Source organism: Pithys albifrons, chromosome 5, assembly GCF_047495875.1.
Source record: "Pithys albifrons albifrons isolate INPA30051 chromosome 5, PitAlb_v1, whole genome shotgun sequence".
Taxonomy (NCBI): Eukaryota; Metazoa; Chordata; class Aves; order Passeriformes; family Thamnophilidae; genus Pithys; species Pithys albifrons.
Window position 1 is genome coordinate 73,663,302 of NC_092462.1, and position 22,879 is coordinate 73,686,180.

General features: G+C 49.4%; 1 protein-coding gene across 3 annotated transcripts in view; it reads left to right on the forward strand.

Annotated features, from left to right (window-relative positions):
* Positions 1-22,879, forward strand: part of PTPRA (protein tyrosine phosphatase receptor type A) — a 131,152-nt gene that overhangs the window by 55,507 nt on the left and 52,766 nt on the right. For 2 of the 3 annotated variants that reach the window (XM_071557060.1, XM_071557061.1), the window contains one exon: positions 11,573-11,644. In XM_071557060.1, the coding sequence (XP_071413161.1) occupies positions 11,633-11,644 (12 nt within the window). In that variant the 5' untranslated portion in view covers positions 11,573-11,632. Of the gene's footprint in view, positions 1-1,957; positions 2,048-11,572; positions 11,645-22,879 lie in introns of those variants that run through there. The other variant, XM_071557062.1, reaches the window with a different exon arrangement.

Here is a 22,879-nt window from a genome sequence, read left to right on the forward strand (position 1 = left end):
GGAGTTGCTCATTTGTTTCTTGTTCTATGTAAGAACTTGTGTCTGGAGCACAAGTCAGTTGAGGAGCTGCTGAGGGAACTGGGGGGCCCAGCCTGTAGAAAAGGAGGCTCAGGGGGGACCTTCTGGCTCTGCAATCCCTGCCAGGAGTGGGGAGCTGGACGGGGGTGGTGTCGGGCTCTGCTCCAGGGAACAGGGACGGGAGGAGAGGAAACAGCCTCAGGCTGGGTCAGGGGAGGTTTAGGTTGGATATTGAGAATTTTTCTTCATGGAAAGGCTTGTCCATCCCTGGCACAGCTGCCCAGGGCAGTGGTGGCATCCCCATCCCTGGAGGGCTTTCAAAGCCATGTGGATGTGGCAGTTGGGGACATGGGTTAGTGGTGGCCTTGACGGTGCTGGGAAGATGGTTGGACTGGATGATCTCAGAGACTTTTTCCAAACTTTACAATTCTATTATTCTAAAGAATTGAGTGGATTTATTCACAAACTTTACTTTGACAATTAATTTAGAGCCTGATGGTCGAGCCTGGAGGTCAAACTCTTCCTGGAATGCACTGAAGTGGTGCAGCGCCAGTGCCACAAGTGAAACCCATTTTTCCTTTGTTCTCTGCTGCTCTGGCCTAATTTTCCCACCCCATGTTTTGTTAAAAACCTTACTCTGCACTACCATCATCTGCTGAGGGTCTGTTTGACCTTCAGCTGGAGCAGGAAGGGGTTGAGGTGCCACAAAAGTGTGTCATGGGGTGTCCTGATCAACACTGATAACAGACCTTGACGTGCAGAGCCTGGCCCTCAAAAAAAGACCTGCAAAAAAGGTCTTGAGGGATCCAGGTGTTACTGAGAGGCAGAAAGGAGCTGTTGTTCTTTGAGCAGCAGGACCTGCTCTAGTTCCAATCCCCATGACCCAGAGGAGGAAGGCACAGCATCCCAATGTGTTTATCTCCAGAGCTCAGAAATCCATCTGGGGGAGGAATGAAGAACATCCTGTCGCTGTCCAGTGCTATAACTGCCTGGAGCTTGTTCCTGGGGTTGCTTCCTGCAGGGTCACTCCATGTCCCTGTCTGGTCTTCTGCACAGAAATCCTGACTGAAACCACTGCTTGACTCCATCACACACACTGAGTCATGTGGACCTGCTTTAAAACCAGATCCTGGTTGCCTTCAAGTGGGTGAATCTCTGCCTGGGGGCTTGGCAGTCTGTGGGTTGGGGTTTGGTGGAATGATGGGCAGGAAAACCCAACGAAACTGAAACCTCTCCCGGCAGGAACAGGGAGGTTTCCATCACAGTGGTTTGCACTGGTGGGCAGAGCAGGGAGTGGCACTGTGGAGGGAGTGTGTCTTGGGGGTAGCCCACATATCTCCTTGATCAGACATAGAAATCCTTGAACTTGAGATCTGGCAAGCCAACAGCATGATGGGATGTGGGATTTCTTTCCCAAAACCTTTGGGGAAGCACAAATGATAGAATGGTTTGGGTTGGAAGGGACCTTAAAGACCATCCAGTCCCACCCCCTGCTATGGGCAGGGACACCTTCCACCAGGCCAGGTTGCTCCAAGCCCTGTCCAGCCTGGCCTTGGATACTTCCAGGGATGGATACAAACCAGCTGTGTGTCCTGCCAGGCCCTGCCTATGGAGTGGGCTGGATTAACATGCCTTACTGAAAGTGAAACCAGCCTTTAGCCACTGGCAGAAACTGCACTAGTAGCACCATGTGAGGTTCTGCCCCACCACCTGCCCGTGCCAGCTCATGTACCCACTGCACTGCTAAAAGTCTGGTGTCCATTTCCCCTTCCAAGCTGCTCCAGCAAACCTGGGCTGAGCAGAGGACGACTGGTTGTGTGAGTGGGTTTTTCCCCCCCTCTTTGTAAGTTTGTTTATTCATTAAGGAAGTCAAAAGAGGAAGAGGAATAGAAAGGTTGCAAATCTTTTGCTTAGAAATGAGACCTCAGTGACTGGGCTGCACGTTGCCCTGTGTACAATGCGCTGGGCATCTCCAGGGTCCCTGCTGGCAGCTCGGGAAGACCTCCGTGCCCTCCCAAGGTGTGTTCAGGTAGGGGCACAGCTTGTTTGTCTGTCTCCTTATATCCATATGGCACATTGTGTCCTATGGAGCCAGTCTGGGAGAGCTGGGGGGGTTCAGCTGGAGAAGAGAAGGCTCCAGGGAGACCTTTGAGTGCCTTCCAGTGCCTAAAGGGGCTCCAGGAGAGCTGGAGAGGGACTTGGGACAACGGATAGAGGGACAGGACAAGAGGGAATGGCTTTAAACTGCAAAGGTTAGGTGGGATATTGGGAGGAATTGTTGGCTGAGAGGGTGGGGAGGTCCTGGCACAGGTTGGGCAGAGAAGCTGTGGCTGCCCCATCCCTGGGAGTGTCCAAGGCCAGGTTGGACAGGGCTTGGAGCAACCTGGGCTGGGGGAAGGTGTCCCTGCCCATGGCAGGGAGGTGGGACTGGATCATCTTTAAGATCCCTTCAAACCCAAACCATTCTAGGATTCTATATGCCTATGTTTGGCTATCAAATCATCACTAATGAACACCTCTCACATACAGTTGTACATCCACTGGCTTCCCAGAACGTTTCTCTTGGGATCCTTGGCCCACCTCTGCATCCTTGGATTTATTTTATTCCCAACTATCTCGCTTCAACTTGTAAAGGATTCCTCTTTCCAAACTGCTTTTCCCTGTCTCTTTGCACATTGCAGTTTAAGAAACAGTAAGACCTAAATTTTGCAAGCACCGGGAGAAGCCTGTGAGGTGCTCCTGGACATGCAGCTCCTCCGGGATCGGGCACTAGCCCTTCATCCCATCCAGGGAGCAGAGCCAGAGAGCAGCTCGGAAAATGCCAGGGCACGGCTCCTACGTGCGCACACAGACAGGGCGAGGAGAGGAAGGCGCAGAGCTTTGCCAAGGGAAATGGTCTCCCTGAGCACAGCTTGTTTTCTTTAGGGATTTGCTTCCCACCCCTCGCTGGGGATGCGGAATTGGGCCCTGAAGATTTGAACCCTGCTGGTTTTATCTCGGGGTGTGTCGTCGCTCCAGGCTCTTATCAGGTGTGTCGTGGGGAGCGAAACCATTCCAACAAAAGCCTTTCAGCTGTGCTTGTGCTCTGAGTTCCTGCACTTGGCCACGGATTGGGCTGCAATTATATGATTCTATAAATTTAAGTTGGATATCAGAAAAAAATTCTTTCCAGAGAGAGTGCTCAGACATTGGAATGGGCTGCCCAGAGAGGGGGTGGATTCCCCATCCCTGGAGGTTTTTCAGCTGAGCTTGGCCGTGGCACTGAGTGCCATGATCTGGTAAAGGGACTGGAGTTGGACCAAGGGTTGGACTTGATGATCTGGGAGGTCTTTTCCAACCCAATCGATTCTGTGATTCTATGATTCAATTAATGCAGCTGCAGGAAAACCTGTGGGTTCTTTGGGTCTTCAGCTCATTATTTTGAGGGGTGGATATCCCAGAGCGGGTTGGTACAGAGGAACGAGGTCAGAAGCACCAGTGAGGCTGTTTGGAAGCACCGAAATTAAGGTGACTGCATGTTAGAATTATCAAATCATTTAGGTTGGTGAAGACCTTGGAGACTGTCGAGCTCAGCTGTAGAATGAGTTGCTGTGGTTGGAAGCGTAGGAAAGCTTTTCCTCCTGGAAACTTGTTCAGCTGTCAGGGAAGCAGCCGGATGCTTTCCTTGCTCTCAGTTGCTCCTTTAGCTCTGACAGGCTGTTTGCTGGAATGAAAGGAGAGACATCAACAGGCAAAACTGCGAGAGCTGCTGGCGTGTGTTGCTGTCACACCTGCGAGGTGGTGCTGCCAGCACAGCAAACAGGCAGGTACAGTAAATACACTGCATTTTTTTTTTAGGTTTTTTTCTAAGAAGCAAGGAGATAACGATTGGATGCTGTCCCATTTTCAGCCCAGGAATTGTTTGCCAGACTTGAATTACAGGAATTGCTGTAGCGAGGCAGAGCAGCTCCGTGTGCCATTAACTGGGAGCTGGCAGGGGCCGGGGTGGCCCCACGTTGTGCTCCCGTCAGAGCCGATTAAAGGAGCTGCTTGTGATGGAAACAAAACCAAATTGGGCTGATGCTTTAAGGGGAAATAAAACAGGGAAGAAGAACTTCATTGAGCTTGTTTATTAAATCTTGCTGTGCTCCTTTCAGAGCAGCAGAAACTGTTGGAACTGGCTGGCACAGCCAGCTCGTATTTTGTGTTTTGTTTTTTTGAGCTGATTTGGTCTTTGGACAAAACCTTTTCACATCCCTTTGGCTTAGTTGAAATCCAAAACTGATCTGCTGGTGACAGCCTTAAACTAATTATCACCAAAGGGTGCAGAGAAGAGGTTTAGAAGCTGTTGTTGTGATAAGATACTGGGTGTTCTGAAGTGCCTGGGAATTACTGGGTGTTAAGGCGCTGATGCTGCCCCGTGCCAGAATCCATATTAATTCCTGGGGAGGGAGAGATGAGTTTGCTTTCACTGCTAAACTGCTTAGAGGGGTTCTGCTTAAAGATGAGGGGGGAAAACCCCCACCCAGGCACTCGTGCTCAAGGGGAGCTGCAGAAGAGCAGAGGGAAGCTGGCTGTGGGTTTTTATCCTTCAGGCCTTGCTAATTCCTTTGGTCCTGCAGCTGGAGCATCTCAATTTACTCCCTGCTCTTGCTGCTTGTGGAGCATCCCCTGAGTCCCATGTGACCCTCCACTTCTGGTGTTTTCATCCTTCATTTAACACCATCCAGTCCCACCCCCTGCCATGGGCAGGGACACCTTCCCCCAGCCCAGGTTGCTTCAAGCCCTGTCCAACCTGGCCTTGGACACTTCCAGGGATGGGACAGCCACAGCTTCTCTGCCCAACCTCTGCCAGGTTGTCCCTGTGCTGCAGCTGGGCTGCTCTGGGTGCTGCTGTACAATCCACCTCTTGATATTTAGAAGGTCAAAGCAGCAAAGAAATGCAGAAATGACATTAAAAATCCTTCACCTGGGTGTGTGTTCCTGGGCTGGTTTGGTATTTTGCACCCTTATTCTCTAAAAGTTGATGATTTTTTTGGTGCTGTACAGAGCGTATTGTGTTTGCTCTCACCTGTGGCTCAGTGAATGTTCCCAGATGGTTTACTCCAAGTTGATTTTTTTTAACACTTCTGGTAGTAGTTTAGTGCTTGCTGCTCTTCTGCTGTATGTTTTTTAGCCAGGCAAAGTGCCAGCACGTCTGTCAGAGGGAAGACTCCTGGCTGGATCCTGGAGAACAGACCGAGCTCGAATTCCCTCTGAATGAAGAGAACTCAAGTCCCACAGTGAGGATTTTTCATCTTAATGGTCCCATTTGGCAGGTCATTTAGTGACCAGTTTTGGAAGGAAAATGGAATTACTTTGGGAGCATCCCCTGGTGCCCATAAAGAGGAGGGAGATGTGGTGCAGCCCCAGCCCCTGGAGCTGGAGCTGAACATCCCCAGCAACAGCACAACCATCCTCTCCACAGGGACATCCTGCAGGTGTTGGGGGCTCAGGCTGCTGGAGAACTCTGGGATAGCCAAAAAATCCATATTTTGATAAGAGACCCTGGAGGTGTTAATAAAAACCCTTGATAATTACCTGCTCCAGGGAGACCTATCCATATATAGCTGTTTAACTGAGTCTCTGATGTGATTCTTGGGGTATTCCTTGCAGGGCCATCAGTTGGACTCCATGATCCTTGTGGGTCCCTTCCAGCTCAGGAGAGTCTATGATTCCAAAAGGAGAAGCTGTCACTTTGCAATGTGTTCCTTCATTATCCTTCCTCATTCAACTGGAAAGATTTAAGGTTGTTTCTTTCTTTTAGGACAAGGATCATCAGGATATTCTTATGACACATCCCTGATCCCAATCTCTGCTGCAATTCAGGTGGGATTGGAAAGGGTACAGTGCAGTGGCCCTGGTTTTTGTGAGGGTGATTTGTTCCTTCACATAAGTTTGATAAACAAAGTGCAGGGATTTGAGTCCCCTGCCCTTTATTTGTTTCATGTACACCTTGAGGGGTTTATTTTTCTGGCAGCCTCTCTCTGCACCCATCAACCTGTTTCATGCATCAGGGATGTGATATGTAGGAAGCAGAGTTATTTTTGGAGGGTGGCATCATCAGAAGAGACATCAGATCACATCAGGTCTCTTTGTCCCTTCTCCTCAGTTATTTAGGCTTGGTTTGGGTCTCTGTGGGGCTGTGCCTGTCACAGCAGGATCCCAGTGGAGCTCCAGCCTTTCCAGAGGCAGCATCTCCCTCACAGTGTTGTCCCTGAGGACTGTGGCAGATTGCAAACACACTCAGCACAAGCATCCCATCCCAATTAGCATAATGATGCTGCCTAATTTATGCACAAATTGCCCTAATTTATGTGTGTTGATACATGTGATTAAACTAAGTACAGGTGGAACAGGGTTTGGTCTCACCCAACCAAGGAAGCACAAAACTGTGTCCACCCCACAATGTGTGAAAGGCCTGAAATTTCTTCTCCCTGTTACTAAAATACAGAGCTTTGTGTTGTTTTGCTCTGGCAGCACAAAGGGGTGCAGGGCAGGACTAAACTCGTGGCAGGAGGTAAGAGAATAAAAGATTCCTGGGCTGAGATTTGCATGGATTAAAGGCAGCTTTAATTTGCCTTGATACACTTGGCTTTCAGGTGGATTAACAGGCAGTGGATTTGGGGCTGTCTGGCCAACTAATACCTGCCTTACTTTTATTTTAATTATTTTAATAAGGAATGGAGGAGTCCTAGAACTGTGGGCCACCTTTGCCAGCTGCTGATCTTGAACATTTTTGTGTGTAGGGTTTTATACCATTAATGTTCTCAGTTAACAAAACTGCTGCCATCGTCTGAATTCCCAAAGCACTTTCTCAGTGGGGTTCTTCCAAAAGAGACTTCTTAGATTGTGTCCTTGTAGGCCTTGTTTTTATATAAGAAATGGTGGACTGTAAAATCATTTCAGAGAATGAGAGAACACAGAATGGTTTGGGTTGGAAGGAATCTTAAAGGTCATGCAGTCCCACCCCTGCCATGGGCAGGGACATCTTCCACCAGCCCAGGCTGCTCCAAACTCTGTCCAGCCTGGTCTTGGACACAAGCAGGTTGATCCAGCAGCCTAAGAATCATAGAATTGTTTGAAGTTGGAAAAGCCTTCTGAGATCATGAAATCCAACTGTTCCCCCCAGCACTGCCAAGGCCACCACTGACCCATGTCCCCAAGTGCCACATCCACATGGCTTTTAAGTCCCTGCAGGGATGGGAATCCACCCCTGCCCTGAAAACAGCACTTCCTTCTTTGCTGCACGTGGATCTCTGTCCTCTACTTTCAGGAACCAGCAGACCAAAGGACCTCACTGACACACCATCCCTCAAACAATGATGTGCTGTTCCAGGCAGGACACCCCTAAATTAGCAGAACCTCCTCACCCCCACGCACATAACTCCCATCCTTAGAGTTTTCCTGCTTGTTGATGAGAAGCCATCAGTGGAACTGCAGTTTTGAGACTCCTAAGCTCTGTGGGATAAGCTGCCTCTGTTATTTGTTGAGGGTGGTTGATCTCTCTCCAAGCATTAACTTGAACTCTACAAGTCAATGGAGCATCCCTTGGACCTGTCCATCTCCAGGGCTTGGAGCCTGCAGGTGAGCTGCAAAGCCCTTGACAACTGCTCAGCAACAACTAGAACATCAGTGTGTTATTAACATTATTCTCATCCTAAATCCAAAACACTGTACCAGTTACTGGGAAGAAAATTAACTCTAGTCCAGGCAAAACTAGGACTGCCTGGTCACAGCACTGAGACTATCTGAGTTCAAGAAGTGTTTGGACAACACTCCCAGGCACACGATGTGTTTGTTGGGGTGTCTGTGCAGGGCCAGGGGTTGGACTGGATGGTCCTGGTGGGTCCCTTCCAACTCGACATATTCTGTGATTCCATGATTGTAACAGTACTGGAAGACACTTGGCACTGAGGCCAATGGTCACTTTCCTAACTGAAAAGCTCTTTCTGAAGCTACTTCATGGAACAACATTGTCCAGAAATTCCTGGATCAAGTCAGTGTTGCGTTTCCCGCTGCTGCTGGGCTTGGGAAGCTCCTTTTTGGCTGTAGAGAGTAAAACTCCTTCTTATATCCTTCCTTACCCTTGGTGTGCTGGGACAGCACATGTGCTCACAGGATGAGTTGCTTTCATCCAAAAATACACAACTAAGGTGTCATAATTCCAAATTATTACAGTGTTCCTGAGGCAGGTGGGTTGTGGGAATGGATTGCCACAGTCAGCTGACTGCACTGCATCCTCAGGATGTTTTGGGGGGATTATTTGGTGAGAGGATTACACTGCTGGCACTCTGGTGCACAGTGGGGTGAGGGTGAGGCAGAGGAGGGCAAAGGCTTGTGTGGGGCTGGGGCTGAAGGAGCCCAGTGTGGGACACACCACACCCCTCAGGGCTGTGTTTGCTCTTTGGCAGTTGGGTTTCCTGTCGTGACTAATTTCTAAGAACAGATGTGGATGTGAGATACTCCTGTAAGATCCTCCTGTAAGGATGTAGAGCATGATGTCTGTGCCCTGCCACACTCCAGTGCCCTCCTGTGCCGCTCCTCACCCATCACAGGGAATGAAGGTTACGAGTCACGCACCACAAATTCCTCTCCTCTCCTGGCTCTGATCTGTTTTCACGGCCATCTGAGCACACAGCCTGCTCTACAACCCCGTTCAGATGTGTGCCACTGACATTTATAAGCTCTTCTTGTTTTCCTTCTGTCTTTGCATTTGCTGGTTTTTGTGATCTCCCAGTGTAGCTTTCCTTTCAGCAGGATGTTGTCCTTGTCTTGCGAGGAGCGTGTCTTGCTCCAGGCTCTGGGAAAACTCGGCTTCATTGCTGATGCCCTTTGAAGTCTCAGATGATGCTGGTAACAGCAAGGGAGCTGGAGAAGAGGAGGCTTTGGGGAGGCCTTCCAGCACCTTCCAGTGCCTAAAGGGGCTCCAAGAGAGCTGGAGAGGGACTTGGGAAAGGACATGGAGTGGCAGGACAAGGAGGAATGGCTTTAAACTGCCAGAGGGCGGGGATAGATGGGATATTGGGAAGGAATTGCTGGCTGGGAGGGTGGGGAGGCCCTGGCACAGGTTGGGCAGAGAAGCTGTGGCTGCCCCATCCCTGGGAGTGTCCAAGGCCAGGTTGGACAGGGCTTGGGGCACCCTGGGCTGGTGGGAGGTGTCCATGCCCATGGCAGGGGGTGCAATGAGATGCTCTTTAAGATCCCTTCCAACCCAAACCATTCCATGATTCTGTGAAGGGAAGCTCTTCCTTCCATCAAGCCTTCCTGAAGCTGGAGGTGAATGCAAACTCTTCCAGCTACTCTTGACCATCCAAGGCTGCATTTGGAATCTGGCAGCTTTGTGAATGAAGGACTAAACAGACCATGAAAATATAATCAGCACAGTTGTTTACACCAATTTCCCAATTTGGTCCCTTAAAATTGACCTTTTTGTTTAAGTGCTTGGAGCTGACCAAATGATGGAGGGGCCTCACCACCACGGCACTGGGAGGAGAGGACAAGCTGAAGGCTGGGCTGCATTCCTGCAGCCCTCAGAACCCTCTGCCCTGGGACAGCAGCATTTCTGGGAGATGCTGGATCATAAGGAAGAAAATGCAGGTGGTACAGGGAGTTCAGAACATCTGGGGGTCAGTCACCAGAGACAAGAGAAAGCAGATGCCTCGGCTGTTCCCCAGTGCCTTTAAAAAAGAAATATTGGGAGAGCAGCCCAGCTTTCCTCCTCCCTGCCAGATCCAATGGCTTTTAATCCACTCTATCTCTCAACTTCTCTTACAAAGGGAGTTGCTGGTGGTCTGCAGGGGTCAAGCAGTGATTCTGGCAGCCTTCAGAGCAGCCACAATCCCCAGGGCCCATTGCTTTGAAGCCCCTGGTTCCCTCACCCTCGACTAAATCAGATTTTTTCCTCTCTGTGAAGGTAGAAAATCAGCCCTGTGTGCCCATCTGATTGAAGTGCTGAGGCTTGTCTAATTGAACAAGTGCTCGAGTCAACACTTGAGCAGGATGTAAAACAACAAGGAGATCACCCAGGGATTATGTCTGATCTGAGCAGATGGCTGGGCCCCATCCTGCCCAAGGCTGGGCAGAAGAGATGGCGAGAGGAAAAAAATATTAATTTGGTTAAATATATTCAACTTTCATCCCAGAAGTGCCTCAGGTCTCTCATTTTGTGCTTTGCAGCAGCAGCCCAGAAGGTGGGATTAGTTGGGGGTTGGCTCTGCAGACTCCTGCAAGGAGCCTGCTGTGCCTCAAAGCTGGTGTGGGGAAGAAGTATTTTGGGATGGGGAACAGAGGTGCAGGGAGTGGGAATGCCTTGGCTGGTCCTGTAAAAATGGGGAACAACCAGGAGCAGTCTGGACATCACGAGTGATTGGTGAGCACCTGCTGGAGCCAGGAGAGCTGGTGGGGAGGGAGGTGTTTTGTGCACAGGTGTGAGAATCACAGAATCCTAGAATGGATTGGGTTGGAAAAGACCTCCAAGATCATCAAGTCCAACCCTTGGTCCAACTCCAGTCCCTTTACCAGATCATGGCACTCAGTGCCACGGCCAAGCTCAGCTGAAAAACCTCCAGGGATGGGGAATCCACCCCCTCTCTGGGCAGCCCATTCCAATGCCTGAGCACTCTCTCTGTAAAGGTTTTTCTGCTCTCCAACTTCAATTTCCCCTGGCAGAGCTTGAGCCCATCGTGCCCCCTTCTCCTATTGCTGAGTGCCTGGGAGAAGAGACCAACCCCCAACCTGGCCAGAACTTCCCTTCATGGAGTTCCAGACAGTGCTGAGGTCACCTCTGAGCCTCCTCTTCTCCAGGCTAAACACCCCCAGCTCCCAAAGCCTCTCCTCATAGGAACGTCACAAACATCCCTGCAGGTCTTCTGAACTGCTGGGACAAGTTTCAGCCTCTGCCCTTTAGGATCTCACTTGATCCTTCAGCCAAAGTCTGTATGCAGAGGGGTTTGGGCTTGGGGAATCACTGGGATCTGCCTCATGGGGAGGTGGCCATCAGAAGTCCTGGTGACTTCAGAAGTCCACTTTTTTGTCCCCTTCCCTTGGGGTGGGGATCAATGAACACACATGGAACTGCTTTTCCCAATGCCCAAACTTCTTGTGCCTGGGGAAATACACCCAAGGTGACTGTGGTGCCTTGACTGTGACAGAAATTATCTGTTTCCTCTGGCTGTGGACTCTCATAAACTTTATTTTCCTCACCCCAAACTGCAGAGCACGTATCAGGCCAAGCTGGGAACATCAGGGAACATCCACATCCATAACTGCTGCTGCCACCCTGGAATTCCCTTCTGCCACCTCTGCCCAAAAGCACTTTTAACCCTGAAAACTCTCACTATTTTTCTTTCTTTTAAAAGTAATTTTTTTTGAGTGTGTCTCCAGCTTGAGCAATAATGAGAAGCTGCATTTTGCATGTGGTAAAACGAAACAGAATCACCGTGCTGGCAGCAGGAAAAATCCTGGTTTTCCAAGATGATGCTAAATTTTAACTCTTTAGTTTTAAAAGCTTTATTTGTTGTCTGTTTGTTTTCAGGGGGCACCACTGGAAGAACCTTTATGGGCTCCTGATGACATGCAGGTGGACGATTGACTTATGATATTTAAGGTAGGAAGAAGTGCTGTTAATTTTGGCATCCTCTTGTTTGTCCTGTCCTTGAAATAAAATCACACTGACCGGTGGCTCGATGGTCATCGCTCTATTTTAGGGTTCAGTACACAGTGATGGCACTGTGGCCAGGCATGAACTTGTGCTAAAGTGTCCCTTTAAACACAGAGGGAAGGGAAATCTTATTTAAGAACTACCTGGGAATGTAACTAAGTGGAAAAAATCTGACTTCCTCCCCCAAAGGATAATAAGGTCTCTGTTGGTGCAGAGTTGGAAGGGACATGACTCTTATTTGAGAGCACTCAGCACAGGGATTTTTTTGTTCTGCTGAAACCCAGTGGTTGAGTTGGAATTCAGGTTCTAACTTGCCATCTCAATTAAAAAAAAAAGCAAACTAAAAATATATGTTATTCGTTTATTTTCATCATCTTGAGCTTCTGTGGAAAGCTGGTCTATCTCCAAACGTTGCAAGAGGGTGCACAATTCTTGATTGATGAAACAGAGGAAAATCCCTGATGTTAAAAGCACTAAACTATTGAGCAAACTTGGAAAAGGAAATACAAATGTGTGCAGAGTTAAATGGATTTATAAGTAGTTTTTATGCTGCTTTAATATCTGGATTCTTGCCTTGCTGGCTCATTTCTGCTGTGGTTGTGCTGGAGGCTTCATCAGGGCGATGTGATGGTCACTGCTGGTCTCTGCCTCTTCTTGCAGTAACAAAGAGGGTCTTCACCTCCTCAGGGGTCACCACAGAGACTCCCAAATGTGACCCAGGCTTTGTTTCCTCTCACAATTGTGGTTCTCATTTTTGATTAACGGGTACAATTAATGGCTGGTTGGTGTTTGGTGTCGGCAGAGAGTTGTTGGAAGGAGAGGGGGAAATTCAAGCTGTAACAAGAGCAAATTCTTTTAATACAGGTTCACAGTTCTCCAGTGTATTCCTGCTTTTTGTTTGGCTTGTGATAAGATGCACTGCTGTGGAATTTGCTTGGAGCAGGGATTTGTTTCTTCCCAAATGCACATCTGTGCAAGGCTTCCCCCCATGCTCCACAGGACCCAGGCAGCCCTTTGCAGGAGGATTTGTGTGCCTGGGTGCAGTGGGCAGCAAGAGCCAAGGGCTTGGGGGAGGGAAAGATGGAGTGATGGAAACAAAGCTGCTGAAATCCAGGGAATGGGTTTATTCCATGCACTGATTTCTTTTCTCATCCTGGTGTGATTTTTTAAAAGCAACACCCTCCTGTTGGGAAAAACTTGGGATAATTGTGCTTGGCCACTTGCAGAGCTCACTTTTATATTTAGGAATTGTAATGCCATTGATGGCAGCTGCTGATTGATGTAGTGTGGCCCAAAATGATGTACAAAGTTGGTGTAAACAGCCATTGTGGATGGTCTCTTGATTCTGCACTGAAGGCTTTTCATTTGAAGGGTTTCCCCTTCTCCTATAGAGAGCTTTCTGTAAATCTCTAATTAAGCAAATGAGCTACAATGTCATCAGTCTGTCTGCACAAAGCAGGAGCTGATGGTTTGGAGAAACTTTCAAGCTGCAGACTGAAATTATCCAATATTTAAAATTATGGTGTCTCAGGATTACGAAGAGCAAGGAAAGAAAAACTTGAAGTTTGGGTGACTTCAAACCAGGGTTCAGGTACACAGTCAAGCTTTTTATTTCACACTAAATTCTGCATTGACTCTAAACTTGACACCCTCACCTAAAATTTGACTAAACCTGATGGTATTAAATAATTTGCTTGTCATTCTTTATTACAGTAGAGAGGGCAAAGGTAAACATGTTGGGATGTTCATCTAGAATACTTCGTATGATATATTGATTTTCTCAAAAATTGGCTTTGATGGGGAAAACCGTGAGAGTATTTTTGTTTACTGGGATAAATCCCCCTGGCACGGAGTGTCAGGGACAGGTGTGAGTGATGGGGCAGGGGCAGCATCTGTGGTGCCACCGTTCCTGGGAGTGGTCCTGGCTCAGAAACAGCAATGGGAGCAAAGTGCACAGTGTGATGGAGACATGGCATTGTATGGATCTGTCTGTGAGTGTGAGAGGGACTGCCAGAGCTGCTCAGAAAGGGAGAAACCCTCAAGGTGTGGAGGGGACAGTCACTGATCCTGTGCAGTGCTGAGTGCAAGGTTTTTGAGACAGTCAGCACTAAACCCACATATCTTAGAACTGACTGGGTTGGAAAAGACCTCCCAGATTATCAAGTCCAACCCTTGGTCCAACTCCAGTCCCTTTACCAGATCATGGTACTCAGTGCCACGGCCAAGCTCAGTTGCAAAACCTCCAGGGATGGGGAATCCACCCCCTCTCTGGGCAGCCCATTCCAATGCCTGAGCACTCTCTCTGCAAAGAAGTTTTTTCTCATCTCCAACTTCAATTTCCCCTGGCAGAGGCTGAGCCCATCGTGCCCCCTTGTCCTCTTGCTGAGTGCCTGGGAGAAGAGACCAACCCCCACCTGGCCAGAACTTCCCTTCAGGGAGTTCTAGACAGTGCTGAGGTCACCTCTGAGCCTCCTCTTCTCCAGGCTAAACACCCCCAGCTCCCTCAGCCTCTCCCCACAGCACTTGTGCTCCAGTCCCTTCTCCAGCCTCGTTGCTCTTCTCTGGCCCTGCTCCAGCCCCTCAAGATCTTTCCTCAACTGAGGGGCCCAGAACTGAACACAACACTCAAGGTGTGGCCTCCCCAAGGCAGAGTCCAGGGGAAGGGTCACTGCCCTGGGCCTGCTGGCCACGCTAGTTTGGATCCAGGACAGGATCCCATTGGCCTTCTTGGCCACCTGGGCACACTGTTGGCTTCTGTTGAGCTTCCTGTCCCTCAGTCCCCCCAGGTCCCTTTCTGCCTGGCTGCTCTCCAGCCACTCTGTGCCCAGCCTGGAGCGCTGCAGGGGGTTGGGGTGGCCAAAGGGCAGGACCTGCACTTGGCCTTGTTGAACTTCATCCCACTGGAATCAGCCCATCTCTCCAGTCTATCCAGATCCCTCTGCAGAGCCCTCCTGCCTTCCAGCAGGTCGACACTCCCTCCCAGCTTGGTGTCATCAGCAAATATGCTGATGATGTTCTTATTTCAACAAAGCCCATCCAAAGCCGTTCACCAGCTTTGCACCATCCATATCCTTCCCTGTGCCTGCTGCAGCTGAGTTGCCTCTCTGGGGAGGTGGCAGCCAGGCTGACATGCCCTGTGGATGTGCAGAAGAGCTCAACACGTGTGGTTTCCCTCACCGGTTCCAGCAGCGCCGTCACTGAGCTGTTGTTTTCGGTGCTACCCACAATAACTGAAATATCTTTGCTGCGAGATAAGTCAGTAATTGTGGTTGGCTCCTTCCTCTGGTATGTGTTCCTGTAGTAACTTGAAGTTTAATTTGTCATCAGGGTGCTGCTGCTTTGCAGCTCCATCCCCTCCAGCTGTGCCCTCCACTGGGGAGGCACTGACTACCAGCAGTTGGATCCTGTGCCCATATCCCTTAAAATTTCCTCTTCAAAAAGTGCCACAGCTTGGTCTTCTCCCTGAGCAAACTGCAGCAGAGGAGGGAGGTGATGGATTCACCCTGGTTGTTTTTGCTTTGGATGGTGGCCAAGCCAAAAAGTATTGTCTTCCCCCACTCAGCAGGTTTGTTCCGGTAGTTTTGGTCAAAGCCACCAACATCTGCAGCACTTCTCAAGCCTTTAAAATTGCTCTCACATTTTGGGACTTGTTGATGTGCAGGCTGACCCTTGGAGTGTGTTTTGGAAACACAGAGGTTGCCCTGACACCAGAAATCACAAATTTACCACCAGCACTTCTCCCCACCTCTTCCCTTTGAACCTTCAAACCTCTACATGGAATTTGACATCACTGAGGTGAGCTGACCTGGCCTGCTGCATCCTAAAAATACCCTGCGATTTGTAGGAGGTGTCACACACAGTACCATCAGTACCCAGCACGCAACCTCCAGCTGACTGTGGAATGGGAATAGGAAGGAGAAAAAGCTCACAGAAACCACAGCAGGCAGCGTGTTGGGACCTGCAGCCCCTACTTGGAGCTGCTGGGTATAAATAAACACATCCACCCTCCATCTTGTCCCTGATAACTACCTCCCCGAAGTGTAATTTATTTTTTTTTCCCAGTAGCTTGTTCTGAGAGCAGGTTTCCTCTTGCAGGTGATTAGGAAAACCTCATTTTTATGTTAATTAGAGCATAACCAGCAGTGCACAGACACCAACAGCTCTCACATCCTTTTAAGATGTGTTGTTTTTATTGAAATTCAGTCCTGAAAAACCGATACCAGCAACTGATGTACCTGTTGCCTGAATCAGATGGGAAACAGCACCAGGTTGGTGGTTGCCTCAAAACCACGTTGTCAGGGCGTAGCAACCACAGCTTCAGCTTTCAGGAGGGTTGCAGCTGCTCTCTGCAGCCTGGGCTCAGCTTTGGAGCCAATGTTTGGTTGCTAAGCTTAAGGGCTTCCTCTGCATCTTGTCTCCACTGAGATCCCAGCTGTGCTAATTTAGCTAATTACAGCTAAACACAGTTACTGCTGGTACTGGTGGGCCTGAATCTGTAGAGACTGTTCTTTTTCATGTGGATGCCTTCCAACACATCCTTGCTTCTTGGTCCTGTGAGAGGGTTGTGGCAGGTGACAAAGGAGGCCCCGGAGATGCTGCAGGGCTGGAGCCCCTCTGGGCTGGAGCCAGGCTGGGAGAGCTGGGGGGGTCACCTGGAGAAGAGAAGGCTCCAGGGACACCTGAGAGCCCCTGGCAGGGCCTGAAGGGGCTCCAGGAGAGCTGGAGAGGGACTGGGGACAAGGCCTGGAGGGACAGGACACAGGGAATGGCTTCCCACTGCCAGAGGGCAGGGATAGATGAAATATTGGGAAGGAATTGCTGGCTGGGAGGGTGGGCAGGCCCTGGCATGGGTTGGGCAGAGAAGCTGTGGCTGCTCCTGGATGCCTGGAAGTGTCCAAGGCCAGGGTGGCTGAGGCTTGGAGCACCCTGGGCCAGGGAGCTGCCACGTGAATGGGGAATGAGTTTGGTGGGGAGATACCACTGGAGGGGTGTAAATCCAACAAATATGGAGGCCTTTCAGTGCTTGAAGTGGGCTTGTGAAAAAGAGGAAGAGCAGTTCTTTACACAGGCACATAATGATAGGACATGGGGGAAGGTTTTTAAACTAAAAAAATGGGTTTAGATTGGCTGTTTGAAAGAAATTCTTCCCTGGGAGGGTGGGCAGGTCCTGGCACAGGTTGGGCTGTGGCTGCCCCATCCCTGGGAGTGTCCAAGGCCAGGTTGGACAGGCCTTGAAGCACCCTGGGATAGTGGGAGTTCTCCTTGCCCATGGCAGGGGGTGGGACTGGGTGGTCTTTAATGTCCTTTCTAAAAGACAAGGGGAGGAATTTAAATCAGACCTGCTTAGGGTTTGTTGGTCAAGCACGACTGCAACTGCTTCAGTGACATCTTTTTATGGTCCCAAACACAGAGTTCACTGAAGCTTGAGGGGCCAGAGGAGAACATCTGGTCCCAGCTGGTATAAACCAGAAGCCATGAAGTTAAGGAATTGTACCCAATAGATTTCTTGCCCCAAGACCTTGTTGTGTGCTGTAAACCACATCCAGGTTCAGGAAATGATTGTCAGTCAGCTCTGGGTCAGCAATGGGATTAGCCAAGTCAGTGGTTACTAACACGATTGACTTCTCATATCTCCTTCTCCAGAACTCAGTTCTCATGATGTTATTTAAGGATTTTGTAATCTAAATCCTTGAGGTTCCTTGCTGAAAGCTAAAACAAATATATCCATCTTATCAGGTCTTTCCAAGAGCCCAGCGTGGAAATCCCCCGTCAGGCTGGCACCGTCACCAGTGTTTTCTTCTCTCTCCACCAGTGCCTTTTGCTTTAACATTCCTCTCTAAATCTTCCATGGATTATGCAATGGTTGAAAACAAAGAATGAAAAATCACATTTGGAATTTGGCAAGTGGCACATGGACCTGAGATCAGCTCAGTTGGTTAAAAATTGGTTGCAATAATGCCAAGGTCATGGGTTCCATCCCTATGTGGGCCATTGACTTAAGAGTTGGACTCGATGATCCTTGTGGGTCCCTTCCAACTTAGAATAGTCCGTGTGTGGTTCTGTGTGTGACCTCTCACAGCTCTGCTTGGTGGTTGGATGGATCTGTCTTACTGATATTACATACATGGATGGTCTTCTTATGGTGCAGAACCTCTGGTGCCTGGCCAGGGACATGTTCCCTTTTCACACAGAGTCACTCTGAGGGCAAGCAGATATTTGGGTTGTGGAGGTTTTTGTATGTGGATGTACAAGGAATGATTCTCTGAGCATTTCCAGGTGCTGTGATCCTTTCCCCATGGTGGGTGTGTTTTTTGGGAGGTGAGATCTGGTGACAGGTGAACGGCTGCACTTGGGGAGAAACAGGCAAGCTTTTGATGCGTAAATCCTCCAGTTCTGAAACAAAATGGGTTACCACTCTTACAAACTCCACCAGTTGCTCTGAGCTTTATGAAAATATAATAACTCCTGGGGTGAGACAGAGGACAGACGGTACCTGTGGAGCTGAGGGATGCGCTCGCTGGGGAAGGAGGTAAATTGCTTCTTGGGGATCATAGAAGGGTCCTCTGGGGACCAAGGAGGAGGGCAATTTTAGAAACTAGATATTGGTTGACTATTGCTCGGGGGCAGGGAATTTAATTCCCAATCTTGTTTTTTGAGTAGGTTTTGTAGATACCCATCAAGCCCGATGTGCTTTGGAAGGTGTTTCCTTTTCATAGCATCATAGAATGAGTTGGGTTGCAAGAGACCTCTGAGATCATCAAGTCCAACCCTTAATCCAACCCCGCTTTGATTACCAGATCATGGCACTCAGTGCCACATCCAGTCTCACCTTAAAAACCTCCAGAGCTGGAGAATCCAGCACCTCCCTGGGCAGGCCATTCCAATGCTTGAGCACGCTCTCTGCAAAGAACTTGTTCCTGATATCCAACCTAAACCTCCCCTGGCAGAGCTTGAGCCCGTGCCCTGTTGTCCTACTGTTGGTTGCCTGAGAGAAGAGACCAATCCCCACCTGGCTAGAACCTCCTTTCAGGGAGTTCTAGAGAGTGATAAGGTCTCCTTTGAGCCTCCTCTTCTCTCCCATCCTCTCTGCCACTCAGGTGCTTTGCCCCTTGTATGGCTTGGCTCTGGTGTAGTGCAGGAAGAGGGTGATGCTCCAGGTGAAATGCCAATATTTGGGGACAGAAATGCTGTAATCCTCATGGGTTTGCTGCTGCAGAGAGTGTTTGTAGGATGGGGGCTGTGTGAGAGCAAACACTGCAGCTTGGCTGGGTTCTGCTCCCATCTGATGTGGCTGATGTGCCTCGGTGAGCAATTCAGCGAGGCCGAGGAAGGGAAAAGAAAGCTCTTTAAAGTGAAATACTTCAAATGTGGATGGAGTTTGTACTGCAGTAAAGCTGTGTCTGACCTCTGCATGGCTCTTCCCTGCTGCAAGGTGAGCTGGTGCAGCGAGGTGCCTTGGCTGCTCCTCGTTCAGCAGATGTTCTTGGCAACCTCAGGTCTTACCCTGGGCTGAGATTTGAGGAAAGTTAAGGTCAAACTGCTGTCGTTCTAGAGGAAGTTTGTAGGTTGGTGTGCTGGTTTAAAGGTAAACCTTCAGGAGAAATGAACCCAACACCAAAGAGATTATAAATCAGAGTTACAATTTAATAACAATATTACAAGAAATGCAATGGCACAAAGAGAAATTGGGTTTAACCCCCAAACCCAGCAGTGTAACCCACCCCCTGGGGCACAAACACAGGGGGGTTTGGTGGCCCCTGTGCTGAGCCCCACGTGGTTCCCCCGAGTCCAAAGGCAAAGGAAGGGACAAACCTGTTGGTGCAGATGATGGCACAGTCTGGGGGAGAGTGGTGGGCTCCTCCTGTCCAGGTTCTGCTCCTCCTCTGGATCCCATGAGTGGTCCCAGAGGTCCCCAAACCCCAAGATTCCATCCCCTCAGGTTTGGGTGGGAGCCCCCAGTGCCTCCCCCAGGGCAGGGAGTTCCACACTGCGGGATCTGACTCTGGGAGTCAGGGGGGATTTTGGAATGGTTGCTGGCCCCTGAGCAGAGCTGAGCCCTCAGGTGGGTGTGGAGGTGCCAAGGACTCCCTGCAGGGCAGTTCTCCCAGCTCCTCTGCCAGGCTTCTTTCCCAGCCAGCTCCCAGCCTGAGGGCTCAGGTGTGCCCTGGGCAGCTGCTGCCAATGGTCCATTGGGAACAGTTGGTGGGCAATGAATGGAGGGTGGAGAATGCACAGCTTTGGTCACCCCCACACAGGGATAAACTGGTCCCACCTGCTGAACTGGGACAACTGGGCCTTCATAAAAGAAATTACAACGAAACAAAAAAAGATCAGCTTGGACTGCTTCCAGTCTTGTACAAGGGGTTGGAGAAGTCACAGAATCACAGGATCACAGAATAGTTTGGTTTGGAAGGGACCTTAAACACCATCTAGTCCAACCTCCTGCCATGGGCAGGGACGTCTTCCACTAGACCAGGTTGTTGAGTCAACAAGATCTTGTGTACAAAACCATGGTTTAGTTTTTGCAAAAAACTTTGGATTTGAGACAGACTAGTTTTGAGGATTAAATGTTGCCATTTCTCCCCCAAAATGAGTGGGTATTATTGTGTCTAAAGTGCCACCTGAGCTTCTCAGGTACAGGTGTGACTGAGCAGGAAGGTCTCTGCAGGTGCATCACATTTGGGTTTAATTATTGTATGTTCCTGTGCAGGGTGTTGCTCCTTATGGAGAGGATGGAGAGCTCTGAAGGAGAGAGGAAAATTACCCAAGGAATTAAGCAGCAGAAAGATGGTGAAACAACTGGGGGAACTGGGTTGGATTTTTCAGGAAAGAAGTTGGTTGGGATGCACATTGTGCTGGGGTGTTTGAATCCATGCAAGGAGGCTCAGAGGGATATGTGGGAAGGAAAAGTAATGGGAGTTGGGCAGGCACTTGCTGGGATGCTCAGTGGCTCCCTATCTTTATCCCAAAGATGAACTCAAAGTTATAGATGTGGCAAAGGCAGATGGTGGGACACCATCACCAAGAACAATGTGAAGAGTCTGGAGGGAAAAAGTTAAACCTGAGCAAAAATCAAATGATCTGGAAGGGCTGGAGCTCTGCCTTTCAGTGCTCCCCAAACTGGAACACACAAGGAACCCCAGGAATGGCTCCTGCACCAGGGGGTCCACATGAAGGGCTACATCAGGAAGGAGGGTGTTGGCTGGATTTTTAATTCCCAGTCTGTCTTGGAATGAACACTCAGCAAAGGGGACGAGAGTGCTGCTTGCACACTCTCCTGCTGCCAGAGCAGGTGTGCCCTGAAAAACACCAGTTACAGGCAAAAAAACATCTGAAACTCCAGTTGTTTCCCCAATAATGGGTCACAGGAAATGAACTTTTTGCTCTCCAGCTGCCACTGTGCCTGACTTGGCTTGGAAGCCACAAACAGCACTGAAACCACCCTCAAATGTTGCACTGGAGATGATGCACAAAAGGCACAAAACCAAACTGGGGAGCCCAGTATGGCACTGGTTTCGAGCCAGTTGCTGAGTGCAAAGTCAGCTTTGTCAGAGGATCTTCCCCAGTTACTGTTTTGCTCCAGTGGTGAATCTGTTAAAAATCTTTCTAAAGCATCAGCCAGAGGCTCAATCAAAACCTATTTATCTATTTCTTTATTTCTATGTGCTTTGAAGAGGGCCTGAAATGTACCATTTGGGAAGATGTTTTAGTGAAATGTTGGCTGGCAACCCACTTTCTCCTCTGCATTAACTGCTTTAAACCATCCCCCCTGCTTCAATTAAAAAGAAAATTAAAAGAAAATATCTGCTGGACACAAGTTTCTTCACCCCTCAGGCAGGTGTTTAGGAGTTCTCATTGTTTTTAAAGTCGCTGTTTCTGTGCTTTTGGAGGGGTTTGCTGAAGATGATGATGGTTCATCTGTAGCAGGTTCTTAATTGGAAATGCTGATTGGAGTCATGGGGAGATGCAGGTGATCCCTGGGATTCTCAGCCTCACCTTTGATCCTTCAGCATCCCTGCTTTGTAATCCAACAAGGGCAGCTCTAGATTTTGTGCCTCAGCAGGGGAAGAAGCTCTTCCTCCGTGCTTCATTTTCTTGTAATGAAATTACTTTATTTTCTTATGCAGAAAATGTAATTTTAATAAATTTTCGCAGTCACAGAATGGAAGAAATGTCATGAACTGATTTGCTGTTTCTCTTCACTGTGAGCCAGATTTTTGCTTTAAAAAGGAAAAGTAACTTTAAAAACCTTTGCTCTGTCTTCCAGCTTGAATGATTTCATCCCTACATTGATTTTTATTAACAGAGGCTCACAGTAAGACAACTATCAGCCCCTTGCAGCTGGTGATTTACCCTGGGCTTTTTTATTGGGAGCAAAAATATGGAAAAATTTTCTGTTTTATAATCTTTCAAGAGGTATTTGGAGACTTTCATACCACAAGATGTTCTGGGCTTTTTTCCCCAATGATACTTCCACAACTGAGTTTAGTAAAATTTGCTGCTTTTTAAGAGTTTTTATTGGTGACTTTTACCATGTGCTTGAGCCACATTTGATGTGAATTGTCCAACTTCTGTTTTGGGGGAGGAACAAAGTTATTTTCTTCTGACCAGACTCCGTGGCATTTAATCCATCTGGAGGAGCCCTGAGGAGAAGGACTTGGGGGTGTTGGTGGGGGAGAGGCTGGAGATGCCCCATCCCAGAACCCCCCGTGCCCTGGCTGGTCCCACAGCATGGGCAGCAGGGCAGGACAGGGGGGATTGTGCCCCTGTGCCCCTCAGGGGAGCCCCCAAACCCTGCAGAGCTGCCCCAGCCCTGGGCAACAACAGCCCAAGGCCGTGGATCTGCTGCAGCGAGTGCAGAGGAGGCCCCGGAGATGCTGCAGGGCTGGAGCCCCTCTGGGCTGGAGCCAGGCTGGGAGAGCTGGGGGGTCACCTGGAGAAGAGAAGGCTCCAGGGACACCTGAGAGCCCCTGGCAGGGCCTGAAGGGGCTCCAGGAGAGCTGGAGAGGGACTGGGGACAAGGCCTGGAGGGACAGGACACAGGGAATGGCTTCCCACTGCCAGAGGGCAGGGATAGGTGGGATATTGGGAAGGAATTGCTGGCTGGGAGGGTGGGGAGGCCCTGGCACAGGTTGGGCAGAGAAATTGTGGCTGTCCCAGCCCTGGGAGTGTCCAAGGCCA